Genomic DNA, 22,120 nt, shown 5'->3' with positions numbered 1-22,120 from the left:
TGGGCAATGTCCTTTTCCCTTAGGGTCTTAAGTCACCCCAAAGTCCAACAACCCAAAAGTCTCTGTCCCTGGTCAGTGCTGCCCCAGAGTTCAAAAGTTCATCTGCAGAGTTTTACACACACACACCCAGCCTGGGCAGAATTGGGGGAGGGGGGCACACGGGGTGTTAAGGGGCACCTTACGTGGGCTAAGGCCAACTGCCCCGCCACTCCGTGGAGGTCTGCTGCAGCCTTCACCACAAACAGCTCTTCTCCACTAGCTGCTCCGCGCCTCCAGTCGTCCCCACAAACTGCTCCTCTCGCTGTTCCATGGGCTGCTCCAACTGTCCCACAAGCTGCTCTATTCCACCCGCCATTCCATGAACCACTCCAACCATCCTGCAAACTACTCTGCTAGTTGCTTAACAAAATATCTTCAGGCACCACCACTAGTTAACACAGCACTCAATAACCTTACCTCAGTAATTTTAGCTCTTTGAGTGATTTCAGATTCATAGTAGGGGAGCCTCAGTGCTGGTACACCATTGGCACAAAAGGAACTCAGCTCAGCAGCTTTTAGTTAGACTCTTAAGAGAAGCAAAATTAGCTCTGCTACTCAACACTGGAAGGACAGAATAATTTAGATAATTTTTTCTTCAAGGTTCCCAAGACACAAACCAGGTTTTCATCTCGAGGCCAAAAGACCAAAAACATCAGGACACTTGATCACAGCCTTGGATAGGCCAAGAGACTACTCACCCCATCTGAGCTCACACTCACTTACCCCCCAACCTCTCTCAATTCACTGGGTTTTGGAACCCATGCCCCTTGTCTGGCAAGTGCTACTTAGTTGATTGTGACTCCCTCTGTCATAAAACAGGCTCATAGTCCTTCATTCACATAATCAGGGTAACAACACTTTATTCCTCCTACCCCATAACCGAGACATTGAGGATCCCACAGCTGTCAAAGTGACCATTTTTTGATCTGCCGTGGACTCATGCTAGGCAGAGTGGGTGTGCCTATGCAAACAAGATCCGCCCCCTAAGTTCTTTTCCACACTGGCCATAATTCACCACCAGATGTCAGGGTAGAGCTCATCCTGACTCTGCTTACATATCAATATGCTCATTTAATATGAGGCGCTCTAGTTCACCCATCTTATTATTTAGACTTCTAGCATTGGTATATGAGCACTTTAAAAAAATTGTCTCCTTTTAGCTGTCTGCTATTACATGATGTAATTCAGGGGTTCTCAAACTGAGGATCTGGACCCCTCAGGGGGTCACGAGGTTATTAAATGGGGGGTTGCGAGCTGTCAGCCTCCATTCCAAACCCCGCTTTGCTGCCAGCATTTATAATGGGGATAAATATATAAAAATATATTTTTAATTGATTAGGGGGAGTGGCACTCAGAGGCTTGCACTCAGACCCCCCCCAATTTCAGTCCCCTGCCTGGAGACCTCCCACTCACCTCAGGGTGTGTGCCCCCTACCCCAGCAACTCTATCCCCAGGCAGACTCTGACCCCTGCCTGGGACCCGCTCCTCAACTGCAGTCCCTTCCCCAGGATACCCCAACCTTAATTCATTTTTGACTTTTACTTCACTTGATTCTAAGCATTCTTTCACATCTAGTGCCACTCCCCCATCAGCACGACCTGTTCTGTCCTGCCGATATATTTTTTTTTTTGTACCCTGGTTTTACTGCTGTGTCCCATTGATTATCCTCATTCCACCCAGTTTCTGTGATGCCTTTAGGACAGTTTTAAACTAAGGGCTGGGGGAAAGCCAGCAGGTGTGGAGGAGCACGTGGTTGGAACATCTCTTAGGGGAGGATCTATTATGCCACTGCTTGCATCCGAAGAAGTGGGTATTCACCCATGAAAGCTCATGCTGCAAAACGTCTGTTAGTCTATAAGGTGCCACAGGATTCTTTGCTGCTTCTATTATTACAGCATCTCTATGTCCTTGTGAGGAGAAGGGGATGGAAAATGATAAAATACATGCAGGGTCTGATCAGAAACAGACAAATGAAAGAGTCCCAGTCAATTACATCAGTGGTTCTCAAATGAGCTTAGGGGGCGGATCTTGTTTGCATAGGCACACCCACTCTGCCTAGCATGAGTCCACGGCAGACCAAAAAATGGTCACTTTGACAGCTGTGGGATCCTCAATGTCCCATGGAGGTCCTGGACTTCAATCTCTTACCTAGCAGCCTAAATTTGGCCTCCAGGGTCTCTCTCCTGTCCTTCCCTGTGTCATTGGTACCTACATATACCACATGTACCATGACCACTGGGCTTTAGCGACAGGCACCTGACCCTAGCCGTGGCCTTTACCACCCACCTGTCCCCGTCAGCGGATCCCGGCCTTGTTAACAAGCAGATGAATCTGGCTCAAGGGGAGAAGCGGATGAAACGAACAGGCATGTACGACTCACCAAACCAGGGCAGGCCCAGGTTTCTGTTTAACCGGCTCTCCTATCCCCTGTTCTCGTCCCCCATCCCCAGCGCAGCACCTCAGAGCCTCCAGCCACTGACTGGAACCTCGTCCCATCAGTCCGGGGAGCTACAGGTCTCCGTGGAATGACGGGGCACCTACACGTCCCACTGCAGGTGGACGTGTGCCCAGCGCTGGAGCCAGGGCGTGTTGCCCAGCAGTTCCCGTGCTGCGGCGCGTGCCGGCCAATCTCATGGACCCGCCCAGAGCTCACAGGGCAGATCTGCCCTGACCCCTCTCAGCCCCCGCTGAGCTTGCCCCCGTCTGATCCAGCCAGTGCGGTGCTGGCAGGAAACATGCAAACCGGGGCCTGCCCAGAGTGTTTTTCAAAGTCTACCTCCACCTCACCAGTAGATGGCAGCTGATGGCAAGGTTCATCCATAGCGAGCTGGGTGTCTGGCAAAGGCTGCCCGGCCTCGCTCCCAACGGGGTGACTCTGCCAGGGGTCTGGGCTCAGGGGGAGCCCCAGTCAAAACGTGGGGGCCAGGCCGGGCCCGATAAAGGGGGCACTGCCAGGGAGGCTGGGAGGCCTCCCACGCTGTGTAAAGTCCAGCGCACGGACAGAGAGGAGGGAGACAGACACAGGGACAGAGACACGAGGCCCCAGGAACCTTCAACACTTTATTAGTGTTAATCATTCAGGATGAGGGGACTCTGCAAAATCACAGGCCTTGAAAAAAGAAATATCCCACCCCCTCCACCCCCTGTATCCTCCCATGTCCCCGAACCCTCCAACAGTGTCCCCTGCCCTGTAACCCCCCCAACCCTCCGATGGAGCGTCCTAACCCTCCATCCCCCTTTCCCCCGATGGCACCCCCTGGCCTGCCATGCCCCCAACCCTCCTGCAGCACCCTCAGCCCCGCCGTTACCCCCGCCTCTGAGAGGGCCACCTAGGCTGCTGAGGGGGCCAAGGCCTCTGAGGGGGCCAAATAGGCCGCTGATGGGGCCAACGCCTCTGAGGGGGCCACTTAGGCCGCTGAGGGGGCCAAGGCCGCTGAGGGGGCCACTTAGGCCGCTGAGGGGGCCAAGGCCTCTGAGGGGGCCACTTAGGCCGCTGAGGGGGCCAAGGCCTCTGAGGGGGCCACTTAGGCTGCTGAGGGGGCCAAGGCCTCTGAGGGGGCCACTTAGGCTGCTGAGGGGGCCAACGCTTCTGAATACGCGCAATGTCCTGCCATCCCCACAATGTTACGATGTCGCCCTCTGCCCTGCTGTCCCCCCAGCCCTGCAATGGTGCCCCCTGACCCACCATCTCCCCAACCCTCCAAAGGTGCCCCCTGCTCTCCCCTACATCCTCTGCTCTCCCCTCTGCCCCCTGCTCTTCCTTCTGCCCCCTGCCAGATGGATGCAGCGGTTGCCTCATGGCTCGAATCTCATCCAGGCAGGCGCTGGGGTCAGGGCTGGGGTCGTTCCCTCTGCAGTCCCTGCAGCCGTTGGTGTCACAGCGCAGCAGGGGCACGTTGGGCAGCTGGTGCCAGGCCTCCAGCAGGCTTTGGGAATCCAGGTCCCGGTCCTGACGGTAGATTTGCCAGAAGACGAAGGCCTTGTAGTTGTGGTCGATGGGGCGGAAGGTGTCGCTCACCATCCGTAGGATGTTGTGGGGCCTCTTCACCAGCAGGCACGTCCCCGCGCAGGGCGAGCGGATGGTGAAGAAGATCAGGCAGCTTCTCTCGTTGTAGGTCCGGGCCAGGAGCTTCTGCACGGGGCTGTTCCGGTCGCCCTGGAGCAGGCGCCACTCGGCGTGTTCCCCCGCCCTGCCCAGGCGCTGCATCCGGGCAGCCACAATGGGCCCTTCGTCTGGGTCGTACAGGACACCCTCTGGGTTGATGGCCGCCTGCATGTCCCGCAGCTTGTTCCTGCGCAGCACCTGTTCCAGACCAGATGGGTTCTCACAACTGGCTTTCTGCAGGCTGACGGCGAAGGCGTATTCAACAGCCAACCCATCCCTGAGCGAAGGCAAAGCAAAGGGCAGTGAGAAGACAGGGGGCTCTGAACAGCTCTGCCCCAGCCCCGAGCGGCAAACTTGGGGTGGGTCACACATGGCGCCGTCACTGGCCGGTTCTAGCTCTCAGGGCTCCAGCCTGGATTAGGGAATGTTTGCTCCCTGGGAGAATGAAATAAACCTGGAGGGCGGTTTTTAGAAGAAACTGCAACAGGTGCCCCCAGGGATCATCAGCCTGGTGTGAGCTTTGGTCCGTCAGCCCCACAGGGCTGAGCGTTACCGCTTGAGCTCCAGGAACAAGCCGGAGCTTTTATGCGGAGCCACCCCAAGAGAGGGACGTGACACACAGTTCGCCCCAGCATACACAGCGATTTTCTGGAGAGCCGAAGAACACTGGAGATCAGGGCTCCTCGTTTCTCCCCCCAGTTCTGGGAGGGGACTGTGATTGTGATTAAAGGGAGGCTAACAATGGCACCTATATATGGCACATTCAGTGTGAAAGGCTTTATGTCTGCCACGTTAGAGAGCTGGGTTCTCATCCCACCTCTGCCTGAAGTGGCCTTGTGCAGCTGAATTGGGGAAGGTTGGGAGCTCATAACTGAGTGAGGACAGGGCAGTAATCTGTAAGGTCTGAGGCCTTTTTCAGGAATAAGCAGCAGCCCAGGAAGCAAAGAGTCATATTCCCTCTAAATTTAAAAAAAAATGTAAGATTGGGCTGTTAAGGCAGCATTCCTGTGCTAACAGTCCCCACCATCACCAGATCTTAAGATCATTAAAGAAAGCTTTATTTGACAGCATTCAACAGTCTGGCAAGAAACCCACTTATTGTCGTACCTCCCGCAGGCATGCCGCCAAATCCACGTTACCACCGGACCTCCCACAGCTGCGCCGCCGAAGGCTGCCTGACTGCCGTGCTTGGGGCGGCAAAAAAACTAGAGCCGCCCCTGCCTTTATAGTCCCCCACTTCTCTACTCTTTATCTAGATGGTCTCTGTCTGGTTCTTTGATTGTTTCTGTCAGTTGCAGAACTAATTTTACAAGATTTAAATCAAGTAAGGTGGCGGGTTATGATTGGGTAAAGAATTGTTTTGTAATGGGCTAGGATTGGAGAAAAACACAATTCTGTAGCATTTCAGTTAACGATTGGCTCAGGTACAGCTAAGCCCAACTCAAGTTTCATTATATAAACTGGGGTCCAAAAGGAACGCAGTTCTTTGGAGGCTAACTGCAGTGAACAGCCGAAGATCAGAGCTGCCAGCCCTCAGCACCCTGCCAGCCCTCAATGCAGCAGCTAGAGCCCCAGATGACCTGGCCCTGACTGGCCCCCAGGAAAAGTCCATCTGCCTTATTGGGAGTGGTGAGCATTGTCTGCTTCCCCTGTGTATGGGTGCAGAAGGATCTGGGGCTCGCATCTGGGAAGGGTGATTGTGGGATTCAGGGGGAGATGGAGCCTGGAACTGGAAGAGGGGTAATTCTTGGGGATTTCCAATTTTTGTTTTGGAAAAATTAAAAACAGATTTCAGTTGGACCATATCTGAATATTTAATTTCAGCAAGATCCAAATATTTCCATTTCAGCTTTAGCAACTTGACTTTCCTGCTGTATAATATAATGTAATATAATATTTCACCTGTATATTATAAACAGTAATATAATATAAGTAAAAATATAAAATAAAGTCATAACCAAATGTTTCTATCTAACAAAACATAATTCTAAAACAAAATTTGGAAATCCCATTCCATGGAAGTTTTCAAATTTTAGTAACTAATTTGGACTGAAAAGAAAATAGAAATTTCTGAGGGAATTGGAATTCCAGTTTCCAACCAGTTTTTCACAATAGTAATGAGACCCACAACCCCAGCCCGGTGCACCCCTAGAAGTACCCCTCTTCCAGTTCTCTCCCTGCATCCCAGAATCACCCCTCCCAGCTCTGAGCCCCAGCTCCCCCTGCACCCCAAAATCACCCCTCCCAGCTCTGCCATGCACTGAGCCACCTATGCCATAGAAAATCACACAGAGCAAACGTGAAGCATCTTCCCCCCGTTTTCCTTCATTTACCACCCGAGGAGGGCAGACGGGTCCCAGCCAGATGGGAAATGCCCCACTGGCATCTCACTCACTTATCTACATGATCCACAGTCTCTCTGAGCGCGGCCGGGTTGATGCTCCCGACAGTCTCTGGCCCGAAGCAGAGGAGAAGTGGCAGCAGCAGGAGTCCAGCCCTGGGCATCCGTCCCGACACCTGCACAGGACCCCACAGTATCAGCACCCCTGAGCCTGGGCACAACCCAGAGCCACCAACCCACATCCGCTAGCCCCTGGTGTGCTACCGACAGGAGAGGGGGCAGGGGATAACCCCCTGGAGATTGATGGGGTGGGGTGTGAATGGCAGACAGGTCTTCCATGGGGCTTTATGGCCCGGGGCGGGAGAACAAAGGGGACTCAACTGGGATTCCATAGGGCAGAAGGAAGCGGTGGTCATTCACCAGGATTTCCATGGGACAAGAGGAGGTGGGAGGGACTCACAAGGATTTCCATGGGGCAGGAGGTGAGGGGCAGCGGGTACTCACCATGGTTGCCATGGGGCTGGAGTAGGAGGTGCCGTCACTCACTGACAGATGCTCATACCGGATCCCCAGTGATGGGCTCTCAGCTCCCAGCCCCTCTTCTTATAGCCCCATTCTTTCCACCACCACCCCCCATGCTGCAGAGGGACGGTGCCCGCTCCTGCTGTCCCCGTGACCAGGCCAGTGGCAGGGGAGGTGGGACTCATCTAATTCATTCAATATTGCCTTGAAAGGAAATATTGTGGGGCTGAGCCAGGAGGGGTGGGGCAGACGGGGGACCAGGATGGGAGGTGGCAAGGGGCAGGGCAGACATGGTGGGGGATGGGAGGTGGTGGGGACACTGGGGCAGATGGGTAGGGGGCTGGGAGCTGGGGAGGGCCAGGGCAGATGGGGGTGAGGGATGGGGTATGGTGAGGGCCAGGGCACACAGCAGTGGGGGATGGGAGGTGGTGAACACCGGCCAGCGCAGACTCCAGGCTGGAGCATTGGCCCTGTGCAGGTGGGTTGGCTTGTCTCATGCTGGGGGTCGACGGGGTGATGTTCCTGATTCTCCTCCTCATGAGCAAGGCCTGGGGCCTCACATCTCTGTCCCTGTGTCTGGCACTGTGACCCTCTGTGCTCCAAGGCAGTTCCCTGGCACTCCCATATTTACCATGGTGATAGAATTCGGCTCTGTTGTGTACACAGTGAGCCTTGTGAGGCATCATTCGAAAGGGCTCGATCTGTTGAACATTAATGTCCTGGTGGATTGTATGTGCTGTCATTGTATGGGCACTTATGAAGTTGTGGTTGGTGTGTGTCACTGGAAGATGTTGTGAGGTTGGAAACACCCACAACCAGTCTTTCAGGTACAACAGTGGAGAAGCCAGATAGTGTTGATGGCCCATAGGGGGAATGCACACTCCCAAGGACTATCATGTGTGTCCAATGAAGGCTTCTCACAGGGAGCCCATAGACAATGGACAGGGCTTTACTCATGTTATATAGATCTCTACAGCAAGTGGGAGAGCCTATAAAGGAAGGGAAGTGACTTTTGGCCTCTCGCCCCTCCCAAAACTCAACACCTGGGAGCACTGTCTGGAGAACAAAGAGGGTGAACAGGGGAGGTGGTTCCAGGCTGCAAAGGAGAATCCCAGCCTATGCAGTGAGGAACTCGACCATCTATGGAGTCTAGCCAATGGCTTTAGTTTGGTATTTAGTTATTGTGTGATGTCATGATTCCATTCTATAGACTCCTTATATGTTCGTCAGAATTGATTTATAGGTTTATAATAGTATAAGATGAAGCAATATTTCGAGAAACTAATAAGTCAGGCAAACTGAAACAGGAGAAGACTGTGGGCTGAGGCCTGCTGAAAGGCTTTAGCTTAGCTATTTTAGGCCTTGGATAGCAGCTGCTGACCTAAAAATGAGGGATAGCTCAGTGGTCTGAGCATTGGCCTGTTAAATCCAGGCTTGTGAGTTTAATCCTTGAGGGGGCCCTTTGGGGGTTAGTCCCACTTTGAGCAGGGTTTGGACTAGATGACCTCTTGCAGTCCCTTCCAACACTGATAATCTATTATTTGTTTTTTAAAACAAAAAATTGGATTTGTGACCATAAATCAGCATTGACCATGACAGAATTCTTTCTGATTGGGTACTGCACAATACTGTTTCTTTCCTGCAAAGGCTATTTGCTTCATAGGAGCTTTCCATGCAATTAGTTGTACTGGACATGATACTTGTGTTACATTTACTGCCAGTAAGTTTTGTTGGTACCTTTCCAGCTGACCACATAGTGGGGTTATTACCTTCAACATGTTTCACCTACAGATTCATTGATGCCCCTTTTGAGAGCAACAAGTTATTTGTGGGCAGGGGTGAAAGTAACTTAAATTTCTTACAGGTACTGTCCTGTCACAGTGGGGGGCTCAGGGCAGAGGATCGGGGTGGAGGTGTTGTAATACGACAGTACCTGTTAGAAATTTAAGTGTGGGGTGCAGGGGGCTGGGTTGTGGGTGGGGGGGGGAGCTCAGGGCAGGGGGTTGAGGGTTGTGGGGGGCTCAGGGAAGGGGGAGGGGATGTGGGGAGGCTCAGGGCAGAGGATTGGGGGCTTTGGGGGGCTCAGGGCAGAGGGCTGGGTGTGGGTGCAAGAGTCAGGGGAGGAGGCTGGGGGTGAGGGCTCAGTCCAGGAAGGGGGCTAGGTGTGTGTGTTGGTGGGTTTAGGAGTCAGAGCAGGGGGGTTGGGGGCTGTGGGAGGCTCAGGGCAGGGGGCTAGGTGTGTGTGTGGGAGTGCAGGAGTCAGGGAAGGGGGCTGTGGGTGCGGAGGGCTCAGGGAAGGGGATTGGGGTGTGTGTGTAGGGGGGAGTGCGTGGGGGGAGACTCGGAGCTGGGGCAGTCCTGCTCATGGCTGGGTTACCTTATCTGGCTGGTGGACGGGTCCCTGCCCTGCTGCTCCTGTTTGCTGGCAAGGGAGCTGTGGGCTGGTTGGGGAGGGGCCCATCTGCTGCAGGGAAATGGATGGCAGTGGACGTGAGAGACCCCCCTGGCCTGCCGCTCCCTTCCCTGGCTTCTTCCCAGGGGCTGCCGGCAGCAGTGTCCGCCATTGGCACTGCACGGGCGCTGCCTGGCGTCCAGTGAGAGAGGGGAAAGACGGGGGACAGGCGCGGACACCCCACCAGGAGACCGGTTTATTTTCTGGAGTACGTAATTGATGTGCTTTCCGATTTTTTTAACATTCACCTTATTTTTAATTGACATTTCTGTACCAAACAATTCTGTAATCCTCCATATAATTTCCAGTGGACTTGTTTTTTGGGGTTTTGGGGTTTTTCTGAGGAGCATAGAGATCACAGAATCATAGAATCATAGAACTAGAAGGGACCTCGAGAGGTCATCAAATCCAGTCCCCTGCACTCATGGCAGGACCAAGTAGCATCTTTAGACCATCCCTGACAGGTGTTTGTGTAACCTGCTCTTAAAAATCTCCAGTGATGGAGATTCCACTACCTCCCGAGGCGATTTATTCCAGTGCTTAATCACCCTGACAGTTAGGAAATTTTTCCTAATGTCCAAGCTAAACCACCCTTGCTGCAATTTAAGCCCATTGCTTCTTGTCCTATCCTCAGAGGTTAAGGAATCATTTTTCTCCCTCCTCCTTATAACAACCTTTTACTGTTGTCATGGCTCCTCTCAGTCTTCTCTTTTCCAGACTAAGCAAAACCAATTCATTCAGTTATTATTGTCTAGTTTTAAACCCAAATTAGCTATATCCTGCATCTGTGGTTGATAAGTGGTAATCTTATCCCCAAGGATTACTGAGAAGAAAAATGCCACTTTCGTGTCCGCAATAACTGAATTTTCTCATTTGCCAATTAGACAAATATAACAGAGCAGGGATATGTGCGAATTGTACCTGATTAATTAATACCCCTGGCACAGGTTTGGCAGTGAGACCACTACCAGGGCCTTCTTGTAATTTTGGACATTTTCCTGAGTTTTGGGGCTTATGGTTCTTTTTAACTATTATTGTCTGGACCTTTCCTTTAACTACTGCTTTATCAGAGGCTCCTAGAACAATTGCAATAGGAGGAATATTTCTCTTGGAATTTCTTGGTTGGGTTTGAATATAACTCTAAGCTTTAGACAATTAGTCCAGCTCTCCCAGCAGAGTGCTTCCAGGTTTAACATGCATTATTACTTTACCCCAAAGTGCTGGTGAAGAATTGTTAACAAACAAATTAATACATTGTGGGTTTGTTTCCTTACCAGGCATTTCATTAAAGAGCCAAGCGGCTGAAAGTCTACTGTGGAATGTATTGGGTGACTTGCCTTCCCATTGCTTCATGTTAGCTACCAAAGTCACTCCTGCCTGGCTTGGGTGCATGTGGAGGCTCTGGTTTGGGCTCTAAAGTGTCTTGGGCTACAATGGGCATGTTAGATTTCAAATGAATGATGCCACTTGTTCTCTTTATTATGGCTCCTGACTTGATTGGCTTAGAGAGATTAAAGTGACTTTTAGATTGCAAAGACTTTTGTCTTTCTTAAGAGATACCGATATCCAGAATTTCACCCTTACAGGCTTTTACAGCAACTTCTACAGTTCCCTGAGTTTCTTGCAAGAAACGACCCCGTTGTGGATGGGCTTGCAAGATATTTTTTTTAATTGTGCTGCTGTTTTTACTCTTGCCCAAACAAATGTTCCTGCCCCGTGGCTTCTTTTTCACACCATAATTTTATAACCAGCCTCTTGCAGGTGTTGCTTACTGGAGCTTAAGTCTCTTGCCAAACTCTTCCTTTGATTAAGGAGTACAGGATTGACCTCCCTTACCCTACTGAGTTGTTTTTTTCAATGTCTAACTAGACTTCTGCTCTTTGCATAAGGCTTGTTTTACCTTCTGCAGTTGTTTTACCTTTCTTTTAAATCCTTTTCCATAGGATATTGCATGCTATAGATACACAATCCAGGGCTATTTCTTTCACCTGTTAAGCCTTTCCCCGCCCCCGCCTTTTCCTTTTCAAAGAGGAAATACCATCAATTTCAGGGATCTCTAGGGGCCCCAAGCACTCCAGTAGTTTTTAACTAACCCTCCCCCACGGGCTTTAATGTCGTCTCGCACAAAGGCCTCCCAGTACGTTTGTGGAGTTTGAATTGTTGCAATAAATGCCTGAGTGCTTAACTTATTTTGTTCCCTATTTCTTTTGGAAAAGTGGCCGGCGTCCCTTCCTTGCTCCCAAAATGTTTACAGGGAATTGATTTGATTTGATTTTTTAAATTGAGAAGGGTTTGTGGTGCTTACTTCTCCTTCAAAAGCAGCAAAGAGTCCTCTGGCACCTTATAGACTAACAGACGTATGGAGCATGAGCTTTCATGGGTGAATACCCACTTGGTCGGATGCTTCTCCTTCAGGTGTTCTACAGCTGGAGCACACCGAGAGGAAGGGGCAGTGACCAAGGCAACCCCACAAAGATTTCCTTGATCCTCCATCAGTGGCATAGTCCAGAGGAGTTTAAAGTTTGGGGAGCTTATTAATTAATATGATGTGTGTGTGGGGCGGGGGTACTTGTTGCTTATTATTGACAAATGACGGAGAAGTGTCCGACCCACTCTGCCACGCCTGGTAGGGGGCTTTTACCCATACGTGAATTCAAGGGTCCATTACACAATTGCAATTCCTATTTTCTTCCCCTGACCTCAATGTTTACAACATTAACCAGACAGACAAACATAGAATGCAAGCAGGCGTAAGCAAAAGCAGGACATCTCCCAGTATGACTTTTGACTTAGATATATATTTTTTTTTCTTAAAACCTTGGTTTCTTATTGGGTTTCTGTGTTTACTATGGTTCCACATGTTCTTTATGGTTTCTTGCGTTTTCTATGGTCCTGGGTTTCAGCACCAAATCTGGAGCCTTTCATTCTATTTAACCTCAGTCACATTTCCCTGGGTTCAGCTCTGGTGGCTACAGTCTCAAGTTCAAGCGAGTTGTCTCTGTTCTAGATCTGGAGCCCATAGGAACACAGGAAACCATCAGCAAGTAACACATACAATTACAAGAGCCTCTCTCTTTTAGCCGTTTTATTAAAGTTGGCAGTAAAATCATAAAAGTTACAGCACATCTAATTAAAAATCAAGATATGTGCCATGCACTAATTATAACTATAGACAGAATTACATCCTCCTAGGCGGCATTAGAATCTGTCAGCCCTCTCAAACTCCGTCGGCCCTCGCATGGATTGATTGTTACTATGGGAGTGGTTCCTGCTGGAGTTTCCTGTAGGAAGCTCAGTTTGCCTACTTTGGGCACCCTTTGTGATACTGTGATGCTGTCTATACCTACATTCTGCACATGTACATGACAGCATCGTCCCTCTCTTTTTTATCGGTCTATGTTCCCTGGAGACATGAGGGACCCCGAATTCTGTAGGCTGGGTAGGTTGATGTCCCGCCTTTGTCTTGCGGTTTAAGGCACGGGTTATAAGCATATTTTGTTGTTACAGCATTTTTATGATTTAAATTTAACTTTCCCACTTTGACTGTCTCAATATTACCCGTTTCTGCCTCTTTTCTTAGAATTTTAGGGCATCGGGTTCTTTTTAGGTTACCAACATACACCACGTTTCGTATTCAAAGCCTAAAATAGCTAAGCTAAAATCTTGCAGGCCTTAGCCCACAGGCTTCTTGCATTTCAGCTTGTCTGACTTATTACCTAGTTCCTTTAAATATTGCTTCATTTTAGTCTTTTCTAATTCTATAAATCAAATTCTGATTAACATATAAGGAGTATATAGAATGTAATCATAACATCACACAATAAATTAAAACCAAACTAAAACCCTTGGGTACATTTCCCCCCCTTGACAGAGTCAGTGTTATCTCATTATCAAGGGATGACTAGATTATAAGTGCCCTGTCACATACATATGACAGCATGTGACAATGATTAATGCAATAAGACACATATATACTTGATAGAACATTCACATTTAATAGAATCATAGAATCCTAGGACGGGAAGGGACCTCGAGAGATCATCTAGTCCAGTCCCCTGCACTCATGGCAGGACCAGCCCCATCTAGACCATCCCTGGTATGGGAATGTCTAACCTGCTCTTAAAAACCTCCAGTGATGGAGATTCCACAAGCTCCCTTGGCAATGTATTCCAGTGCCTAACCACCCTGACAGTTAGGAAGTGGTACATAGTTCGGACAGTTAGGAAATGGTACATAGTTATAAGCTGCTTTTGGAACTTGTTGTCGACTTATGCTTTGCATTACCTTATAAGTATTAACGTTCTTGTATTCTTTTTTTAATATTCTTTTTTGTTGTTGCGGGTGTTGTAACAGTTGACCACAGAGGTAACAGAATAGGAAACACATGTGGTAAAGGGTTTTTTGCCTTCCTCTGTAGTGTGGGGTAGGGTCACTTGCTGGAGGATTCTCTGCATCTTTAAGTCTTTAAGCCACGATTTGAGGACTTCAATAGCTGAGACATAGGTTAGGGGTTTGTTACAGGAGTGGGTGGGTGAGATTCTGTGGCCTGCGTTTTTCCTATGGGCTCCTGATGTAGAACAAACAGAGAATACTCTGTTGAATTTAATACTGTAGCCACCATGGCTAAGCTCAGGGAAACATGATTAATGTAAAATAGAAATAAAAGGCTGCGCAGGGTGAGACACTGCCTGGTTCAAATCCTGTTTAGTTTTTAGAACTAAGACTGCAAATTAGGTTTATTTCTTAGGTGACCAACTTTGATCTCTACACCCACTATTTACAATCACTTATCATCTGTCTTTCTGTAGTTAATAAATCTGTTTTATAGTTTACCTAAAATAGTGCGTTTTGGTTGAAGACCTTGGAGAATCTGCTCAGTGTACACAAGCTGGTGCATGTCCTCTCCACATTGAGGGCTGAATGGACTGGGTTATCAATTTAAACTGGCCAAGCCTCTGACTAGGGCAGGATGGTACAGACATGGGATCCAAGGACGGAGAGATGCGGGGAATTGGCTGGATCCTCTCTGTTGTTACTTCATGAGTGGGTGGGGGAAAAATTCATGTAACTTGGCTGGGTGCGTCCCTGCCTATGGATCATAGAATCATAGAATATCAGGGTTGGAAGGGAGCTCAGGAGGTATCTAGTCCAAATGCCTGCTCAAAGCAGGACCAATCCCCAACTAAATCATCCCAGCCAGGGCTTTGCCAAGCCTCACCTTAAAAACCTCTAAAGAAAGAGATTCCACCATCTCCCAAGGTAACCCATTCCAATACTTCACCACCCTCCTAGTGAAAAAGTTTTTCCTAATATCCAACCTAAATCTCCCCCACTGCAACTTGAGACCATTATTCCTTGTTCTGTCATCTACTACCACTGAGAACAGTCTAGATCCATCCTCTTTGGAACCCAATTTCAGGTAGGTGAAAGCAGCTATCGAATCCCCCCTCATTCTTCTCTTCTGCAGACTAAACAATCCCACTTCCCTCAGCCTCTCCTCAGAAGTCTCCAGCCCTCTAATCATTTTGATCTGATTTTTGGCTGTATAAGTGCAGCACCTGGAGGGGTTTGCAGCTTGTCACAGCAGAACAGTGTGAGAGGGAGCACAGAGGGCTCAACGGTACCTCACTTCCAGGTTACACCCTAGGAAAAACTTTCACAAGCACCAGCATCTCTGTCCATGTGTCTGGCCCTCTTCCACCCTGTCAGGCCAGACACAGACAGCTGGGGATGGGGCAGGAGGCTGAACATGTCCATCTGTCACTCAGCAAGATCAGGTTGCCGCTGTCTGTGCCAACCGCACTGTGCAATGAAATGGGACATCGGGCAGAACCCAGTGGGTGCCAATAGGCCCTGATGTCAGTGGACCTGCTCCAGCTGGGAATCCTCACTCCAAGGTCACCCCAGGTTGGGAAGAGGTTCTAGTGGGGAGCTTAGAGTGTGCTTGGGTGGAGTGGGGGTTCTAGACTGGAGTTCAATGCTTGCTCGGGGATAGGGAAGAGGTTCTAGACTGAAGCACAGAGGTCACTAAGAAGTGAGGGGGTGCTAGATTGGAGTGTAGAGCAGAGTCAGGATGGGGTGTGGGTTCTAGAATTGAGCCTGGCGCATGCTCTGGGTGGGGCAGATGTTCTAGATAGGAGCCACATGCGCACAGAGGTTGAGGGATCTAGATAGGGCCCCGGCGCACACTCAGGAGGGGCAGGGGTTCTACACTGGCAGCCATTACATACTCGGGGGTGGCGTTCTAGATTGGAGCCTGGCACATACATGTAGGTTTCATACTGGGGATCAACAAGGGAAGATTTTCCCTCTGGAAAGCACCCTGCACCCCTCAGGGACTGGCAGAAACGCAGCACCGCCATGGCCAAACCAGCTGGTGTTTCAGTAGGATCCAGGACTCATGGAGGTTTGGGGTGGGTCCAGGACAGAGAAATGTACCCGAGAGCCCCACACCAGCAGCATCTCTGCCTCCTGGGGACATTGGGATGGAGGTTTGGCTTGTGATGGTCCCGTACAAACGGGTTTTGCTGTTTGGAACCAGAAAGTCTTCTTCCCAGGTGAGGGGAAACTGAGGCAGGGCTCATCCACGGTGCCACACCTGGCCCTAAGGGGCACGATGAAACAGCTGGCGCTAAGACCGAGCTGCTTCTCTCCAGCACCCGGCTGGCCAAGGGGTCTCGGCACACAGGGATGGGGCCCCAAAGGGGCACACTATTGTTCTAATGCATGTGTCTGCCCACCCCTTCTGTGCCCAAGTGGTGCCCCCAGGGACTATGAGGCAAGGCAGTTCATGCCCCTTGGTGGCTGTGCTGGTGCCTGGGCACTGCAGGTGGGTGCCCTGGGAAGGGGGTTCATAGTCCAGCCTGGGTTAGTGGGAGGCTCCCCTCTGGGTCCAGCTCCCCGAGTTGCCAACGGCCCCAGCCCAAGCTTCCCCTGCTGGTGCAACTGTGGCTTGAGAAATAAACGACCCTTGTGGCCAGGGTGGTGGAACAAGAGCCGTTGGGCCAGCAGGCTCCACCCCCGAGGGACCAGCCGCTGGTGGCCTTGTCTGTGGCAGGGAGTGGGGAGCAGGCGAGGGCTCCCTCCTGAGCCCTCACCCGTCCTCTGGGGGCAAAGGGACCCCCAGGAGAATGAGAACCTGGGATCCGGGTGAGAGGGAGGGACCAGGGCAGAGCGAGGATCCCCGGCTGGCTGGGCAAGGGGGGTAGAGCATCATGGTGAAGGGGTCTCTGGGAGGCCGGGGGGGATGCAGAGAAGGTATTTCTGGCAGTTTGGGGGAGAGCAGGGGGCTGAGGGCAGAGTAGGGGACATGGAGGAGAGCAGGCAGTGTGGGTGTTGCTCAGTCTGCCCCGCAGTCCCTCAGCTTGGTCCCTGGCTCCCAGCCTGGATGCCCCTTCCCAGGAGGAGAGCAGGGCCGCCCAGAGGATTCAGGGGGCCTGGGGTCTTTGGCGGCAGGGTGCTCCCACCGCCAAATTGCTGCCGAAGACCCGGCACTTTGGCGGTGGGTCCCGGAGCGGAAGGAACCCCCGCCACCGAATTGCCACTGAAGACACAGAGTCGAAGAAGCAATGGGGGCCCGAGCCCCACGAGAGTTTTCCGGGGCCCCCGGAGCAAGTGAAGGACCCCACTCCGTGGGCCCTGAAAAACTCTCGTTTGGGCCCCTGCGGGGCCTGGGGCATATTGCCCCACTTGACCTCCCCTCACCCCCCCCCCAGGTGGTCCTCGAGGGGAGCTGTGACCCCTGAGGATCCCTTCCCCCGGCCAGCCACAGCACGGCCCCAGGGTGCTCGAGCTGCTGTGGAGCCAGGTGCCCAGAGGCCAGCGGGAGGAATCAGGGCTGGGACGGCTCCCCAGAGGGATGGGACAATTCCCCCCCGGCTGTTGCTCCATGTTGCTCTCCCTCTGGCTGTGCCGAAGGCTTGGGCTGGATGCAGGTGGTGCAGGCCTGGGACGCAAGAGTCCGGCTGGATGGTCCCAGCCCTGTCCTGGCTGTGCACCCTGCGCTGAGAGCAAGATACTGGCTGGGCTCCCCGCCAGCCCCCCACTCTCCAGGAGCTCCCGGTGCCATCCCTGCCAATGATGCTCTCGTCAGGAAAGCCATCGGGCTGTGTGTCCCATCTGCACCCAGTCCGTTCCCCCACCCCAGGGAGACTGGGTGGGAGTCAGGCCCCCAGCTGAGGTTCAAGGCCTAACCTGGCTGGGTGAGACACCTGCCCCCCCGAACCGCACCGTGCCAGGCACAGGGCGTCTCCATTGGCCGAGCTCCCCCGCTGTCGCAAATGCAGGTTGGGAAATAAACTGCTCTTGCGGTGATGATGGTGGTGCAAGAGCTGTGTGGCCGGGGGGCCTCGCTCCTGAGCCTTACGCCAACCCCTCGCCTCAGCCCTGGCCGAGCTTCCCCTGTGGCCTAACCTTGGTTTGAGAAAGAAACGGCCCTTGTGGCCGTGCCCCGTGCTGGTGGCACAAGAGCCGTGGGGCCGGCAGCCTCCAGCCCCTGAGGGACCAGCCTCTGGTGACCTTTGTTAGAGGGCTTATTTCTTCACCCTCCCATTTCCCTGGTGCTTCTCATGTGAACAGAGAGAGACAATACCCAGAGTCCAAAGGTGCAAAGAATTCCATGGTGATTGGGGTGAACTTCCAGCAAGCTTAAATCCAAGTTCCTTTTTCCTTATTTTTGAATCCCAAATTATCGCCCTTTGCCCCTAGTTTATTTAGTAATATTCTCAGTTATACCTAAACCAATCGTTTTACTGAAATCTATCTAACCAATCCTAACATAGTGTAACATAATTCTCTAACCAATTATATCCCACCACCTTAATTAACTTACACCTCACAAAATTAGTTATACAGCAGACAGAGACAATTAGAGAACCAGACAGATTAACAATTGAAAAGTGGGGGCCGTAAAGATAAAAGATACAGACATGAGAGTTTCACTACCACAACCACTGATAAGTGATATCTTGCCAGACAGGATGTTATCAAAGAAAGTTTCTTGAATCATCTTTCTCTGGTGGTGATGGGCACTATCAGGACAGGATTTATTCCTAACAGCCCAATAGCACCTTATTTCAGTGTGACGGGTTGGGATGTGAGGATGTGACCTTCGCTTCCCAGCTTATGGCTGCCTCTGCTGCTTGGCCAAAGGCCTTAGCCTAAGAACCAAGCCTCAGACTGTCCTAGTGAGAGAAGGCCCAGACACAGGCAGACTGTGATCTTAATTTTTTTTTTTAAACCTCAGTAACTAGCTAAGTGGTAAAAATCCACCTGCGTTCCTAAAGTCTAGACCTTTACAGGCAGGCCTGCCTATCTATATCCTAGCGACCTTGTCTGTGGCAGGGTGTGGGGAGCGGGAGGGCCTCCCTCCCAAGTTCCTCATCGTTTCTGTGGGGGCCCCCTCCAAGGGTGACCAGACAGCAAGTATGAAAAATCGGGACAGGGGGCGGGGTGGTAATAGGTGCCTATATAAGAAAAATACCCCCAAATCGGAACTGTAGCTATAAAAACAGGACATCTGCTCACCGTACCCCCTCCAGAGGAATCCAGCTGGAACGGTCTTTGGCCTGGGTCAGAACCAGGGAACAAGTGACAGGCGTCTCGCACAGCACGTACCCGTCTGACTCAACCCCAGGATCATAAACAGGAGCTGGTCTATTGGGCCAGGTGCTGATTGGCTGGCTGCTGTCCCAGCTGCCGTGCCAGGGGCTGAGTCGGGGTCTCCTGTGTTACAGGCACAAACTGATGCCGTTTGCGAGCCAGCCCAGGAAGAGGTTTTCTGGGCAGAGCTGGATGAAGATGTCCTGGCATCCAGCACTGGGGCAGAGATGCCAGGTGCCAGGACCTTGGGAGCTTTATTGGCCTCGGTCGCCCAGCAGAGAATCAGCAACTTCATCACATGTGTGTAATGAACAGAGTGGGATGGAAACTTCTCATGATACTACACCGATGGCACCCCCTGCCCTAGGACCTCCAACCCAACTGAACCTCTCCTGCCCCAGGGACCCCCAACCCAATGTTATATCCTTGGGGCAGCCGGTGTAGGAAGCAATCACTTGAGGCCAGAGAGCAGACAGCTAACCAAAACCTCCATTTTATTTACAGATATACAGAGAGCTCACTCAGCCGGTTGAAATCGGCTGAGCTATCCCTTAATAGTCTAACTCAGTTGCCATAGTAACAAAACTCATGACAACCAAATACACAACATATTCCTCCCCCCCTAATAAGAACATCCCCTAAATAAAACACACACTAAACTAGAGAAGGAGGGTAGACTGCCTCCATTCCCAGCTAAACCCTGGGGATTATTTTGCCCCATAACCGTGGGTTCGCCCTAACTAAAGATCCAGCCGATGAGGAGGCCTTCTGTCTCTAGGTGGATTACGGCGAACTTCTGGTGTTGTTGCACCCGAAAGTACTAGGGGCTCAGGGTCCGCAGCACGAATAGGTGAGGAGGTGGTATCAGCTCGTGCTGGGCAAAGGGGTATCTCAGCTGCCGGCAGTAATGGAGGAGAACAGTCAGGAACAGGTGACTCATGATTCGGTGTCTCACCAGGAGGGGTGAAGTCAGACCCCTCAACTGCAGATGGGTCCTGAAGACTGGCATGACCTGGCAACAGCTGATCTACATGTCGCCACCAGGTAAGATTCTCTGCAGTCCGGACTGTTTAGGAAACAGGTCCTGTTTGAGTGATGACTGTGGCTGGATCCCATTTAGCTCTGGAAGTATAATTCCTAGCCAAAACTGGCTGTCCTGGGCTAAAGGTTCGGTCTTTTGCTCTGGGTGCCCGTCTGATGACTTGATATTGCTGCTGATGTTGCACAGTTTGTCTGGGTTCAGAAGGTTTCAGCAGATCAAAGCAAGTGCGCAGCTGTCGTCCCATCATTAGAAAGGCTGGGGAAGCCTGGGTCGTAGCATGAGGTGTGTTTCTATAGGAAAGTAAGATGGTATCCAGACGCTTTTGAATGGAGTGTTGTCCCTTTGCTGATTTCAAAGCGTTTTTCATTGTCTGCACAAATCTTTCAGCTAATCCGTTGGTGGACGGATGATATGGTGCTGACGTGATATGGTGTATCCCATTTGCCTTCATAAAATTTTGAAACTCCTGAGAGACGAACTGCGGTCCGTTGTCGCTCACAAGTTGTTCTGGCAGACTAAAACGACTAAAGAGTCCTCGTAGTTTTTGGATAGTACTCTCTGAAGTAGTGGACTGCATTTTAGAGACTTCTGGCCATTTAGAATGGGCATCTACTGCCACCAAGAACATGCTTCCTTCAAGGGGGCCAGCAAAGTCAACGTGAATACGTTGCCACGGGTTTTCAGGCCAGTCCCATGGGTGTAGGGGTGCCCACTGGGGTGCATTTCTTACACCCTGACATGACATACAAGCTTTTGCCTTCTCTTCAATAGCACCGTCCAATCTAGGCCACCAAAAATAGCTTCGTGCAATTTCCTTCATGCGCACTATTCCACAGTGACCGGAATGTAGCTGTTCTAACATCTGTGATCTCAGGGGTGGTGGAATAATGACATGCCTCCCCCACAACAAACAACCAGATTGGACCGATAACTCCGTCCGCCTGGACATGTAGGGAACAAGGTCGGGTGAGACCGGAGAGGTTTGTCGAGATTTTCCATGCATCACCAGGTCCATAACTTGGGATAATACTGGGTCAACGCGGGTTGCCTTCTTTATCTGAGTAGCAGTGATGGGTGTATTCTCTACCTGTTCAAAGTAGAAGATTTCCTTTTGGGCACTATCTTGATGTTTGACCGGTAAAGGCAACCTTGAGAGGCCATCTGCATTGCCGTGCAGAGTGGATTTCCGATATTTGATTTCATATGTGTGTGCAGAAAGTATCAATGCCCAACGTTGTGTTAGGTAAAAAGCAAGTCCTACTCACCTCTCCAGCACCCGAGTTTGTGCGGAGTTGGTATAGGGCTCAGAAAACTGTCAGAGACCAGACAATAATTCGTTGATCAACGGGCTCACACCATCCTTAGCTTAAGAGCAAAGCTTCGGAGTAAGTGTGGCAAGTTTATTAGGGGTGAGCATCAATGTTTATACACAGAAGTAAACAAAGTGATTAACAGATCATAATGGTCATGCATAATCAATCAAGATTCTACAGGATAAAACAGGTTAAAATGTAAATTAGAAAAGACAAAGGAGGATATGGCTACTTATTGGGAGGGGGGAGGTGTCAGGAGTAGTTCGCAGGTCAGAGCTTTGATTAAAAGTTTAAGACAGAGACATCAAGTCTGGATTAAGTTTAAACTCATGAAAAGTTCAGACTCAACATTCCTCCATTTGTAGCTTTGGGATAATTATTTACCAAACGCTACACCCCATTTTAAGGAGCCAAGGGCCGCTTGGCAATTTCAGCCTGGGCCAACTCGAAGAGAGTAAGGCCTTTGGCTGAAGTAGGAAAAGAATAAACTGACCCACATGAGTTTATGAGGGAGGGGACACACTGGATGCAGCAACACAGTATTATAAGGATTACTATGGCCCCAACAATACCCACCAAGAGTTTTTTAACCCACCCAAATCCAGGCAACCAATTCCATAAGGCTCCCCACCAATCATAAGGTGGCTGGCCAGAGGAGTAGTTCTTAGCCATTTCCCTTAGATGTTTGGTACGTTGAAAAGTGTCA

The 22,120-nt window shown here is 50.9% G+C and overlaps 1 protein-coding gene across 1 annotated transcript in view; it reads right to left on the bottom strand.

Moving 5' to 3' along the window:
- Positions 1–2,852: 2,852 nt before the first annotated feature.
- LOC123350005 (scavenger receptor cysteine-rich domain-containing group B protein-like) overlaps positions 2,853–22,120 on the bottom strand; it is a 77,176-nt gene continuing 57,908 nt past the window's right edge. Inside the window, exons 16-18 of the mRNA XM_044988338.1 lie at positions 6,540–6,597; positions 3,834–4,421; positions 2,853–2,925 (exon numbers count right to left, since the gene is read on the bottom strand). Of these exons, the coding sequence (XP_044844273.1) occupies positions 2,853–2,925; positions 3,834–4,421; positions 6,540–6,597 (719 nt within the window). The remainder of the gene's footprint in view (positions 2,926–3,833; positions 4,422–6,539; positions 6,598–22,120) is intronic.

The sequence above is a fragment of the Mauremys mutica genome, chromosome 15 (genome assembly GCF_020497125.1).
Source record: "Mauremys mutica isolate MM-2020 ecotype Southern chromosome 15, ASM2049712v1, whole genome shotgun sequence".
NCBI lineage: Eukaryota > Metazoa > Chordata > Testudines > Geoemydidae > Mauremys > Mauremys mutica.
The sequence above is the reverse complement of the archived record's forward strand: the minus strand, read 5'-3'. Positions and strand labels throughout refer to the sequence as shown.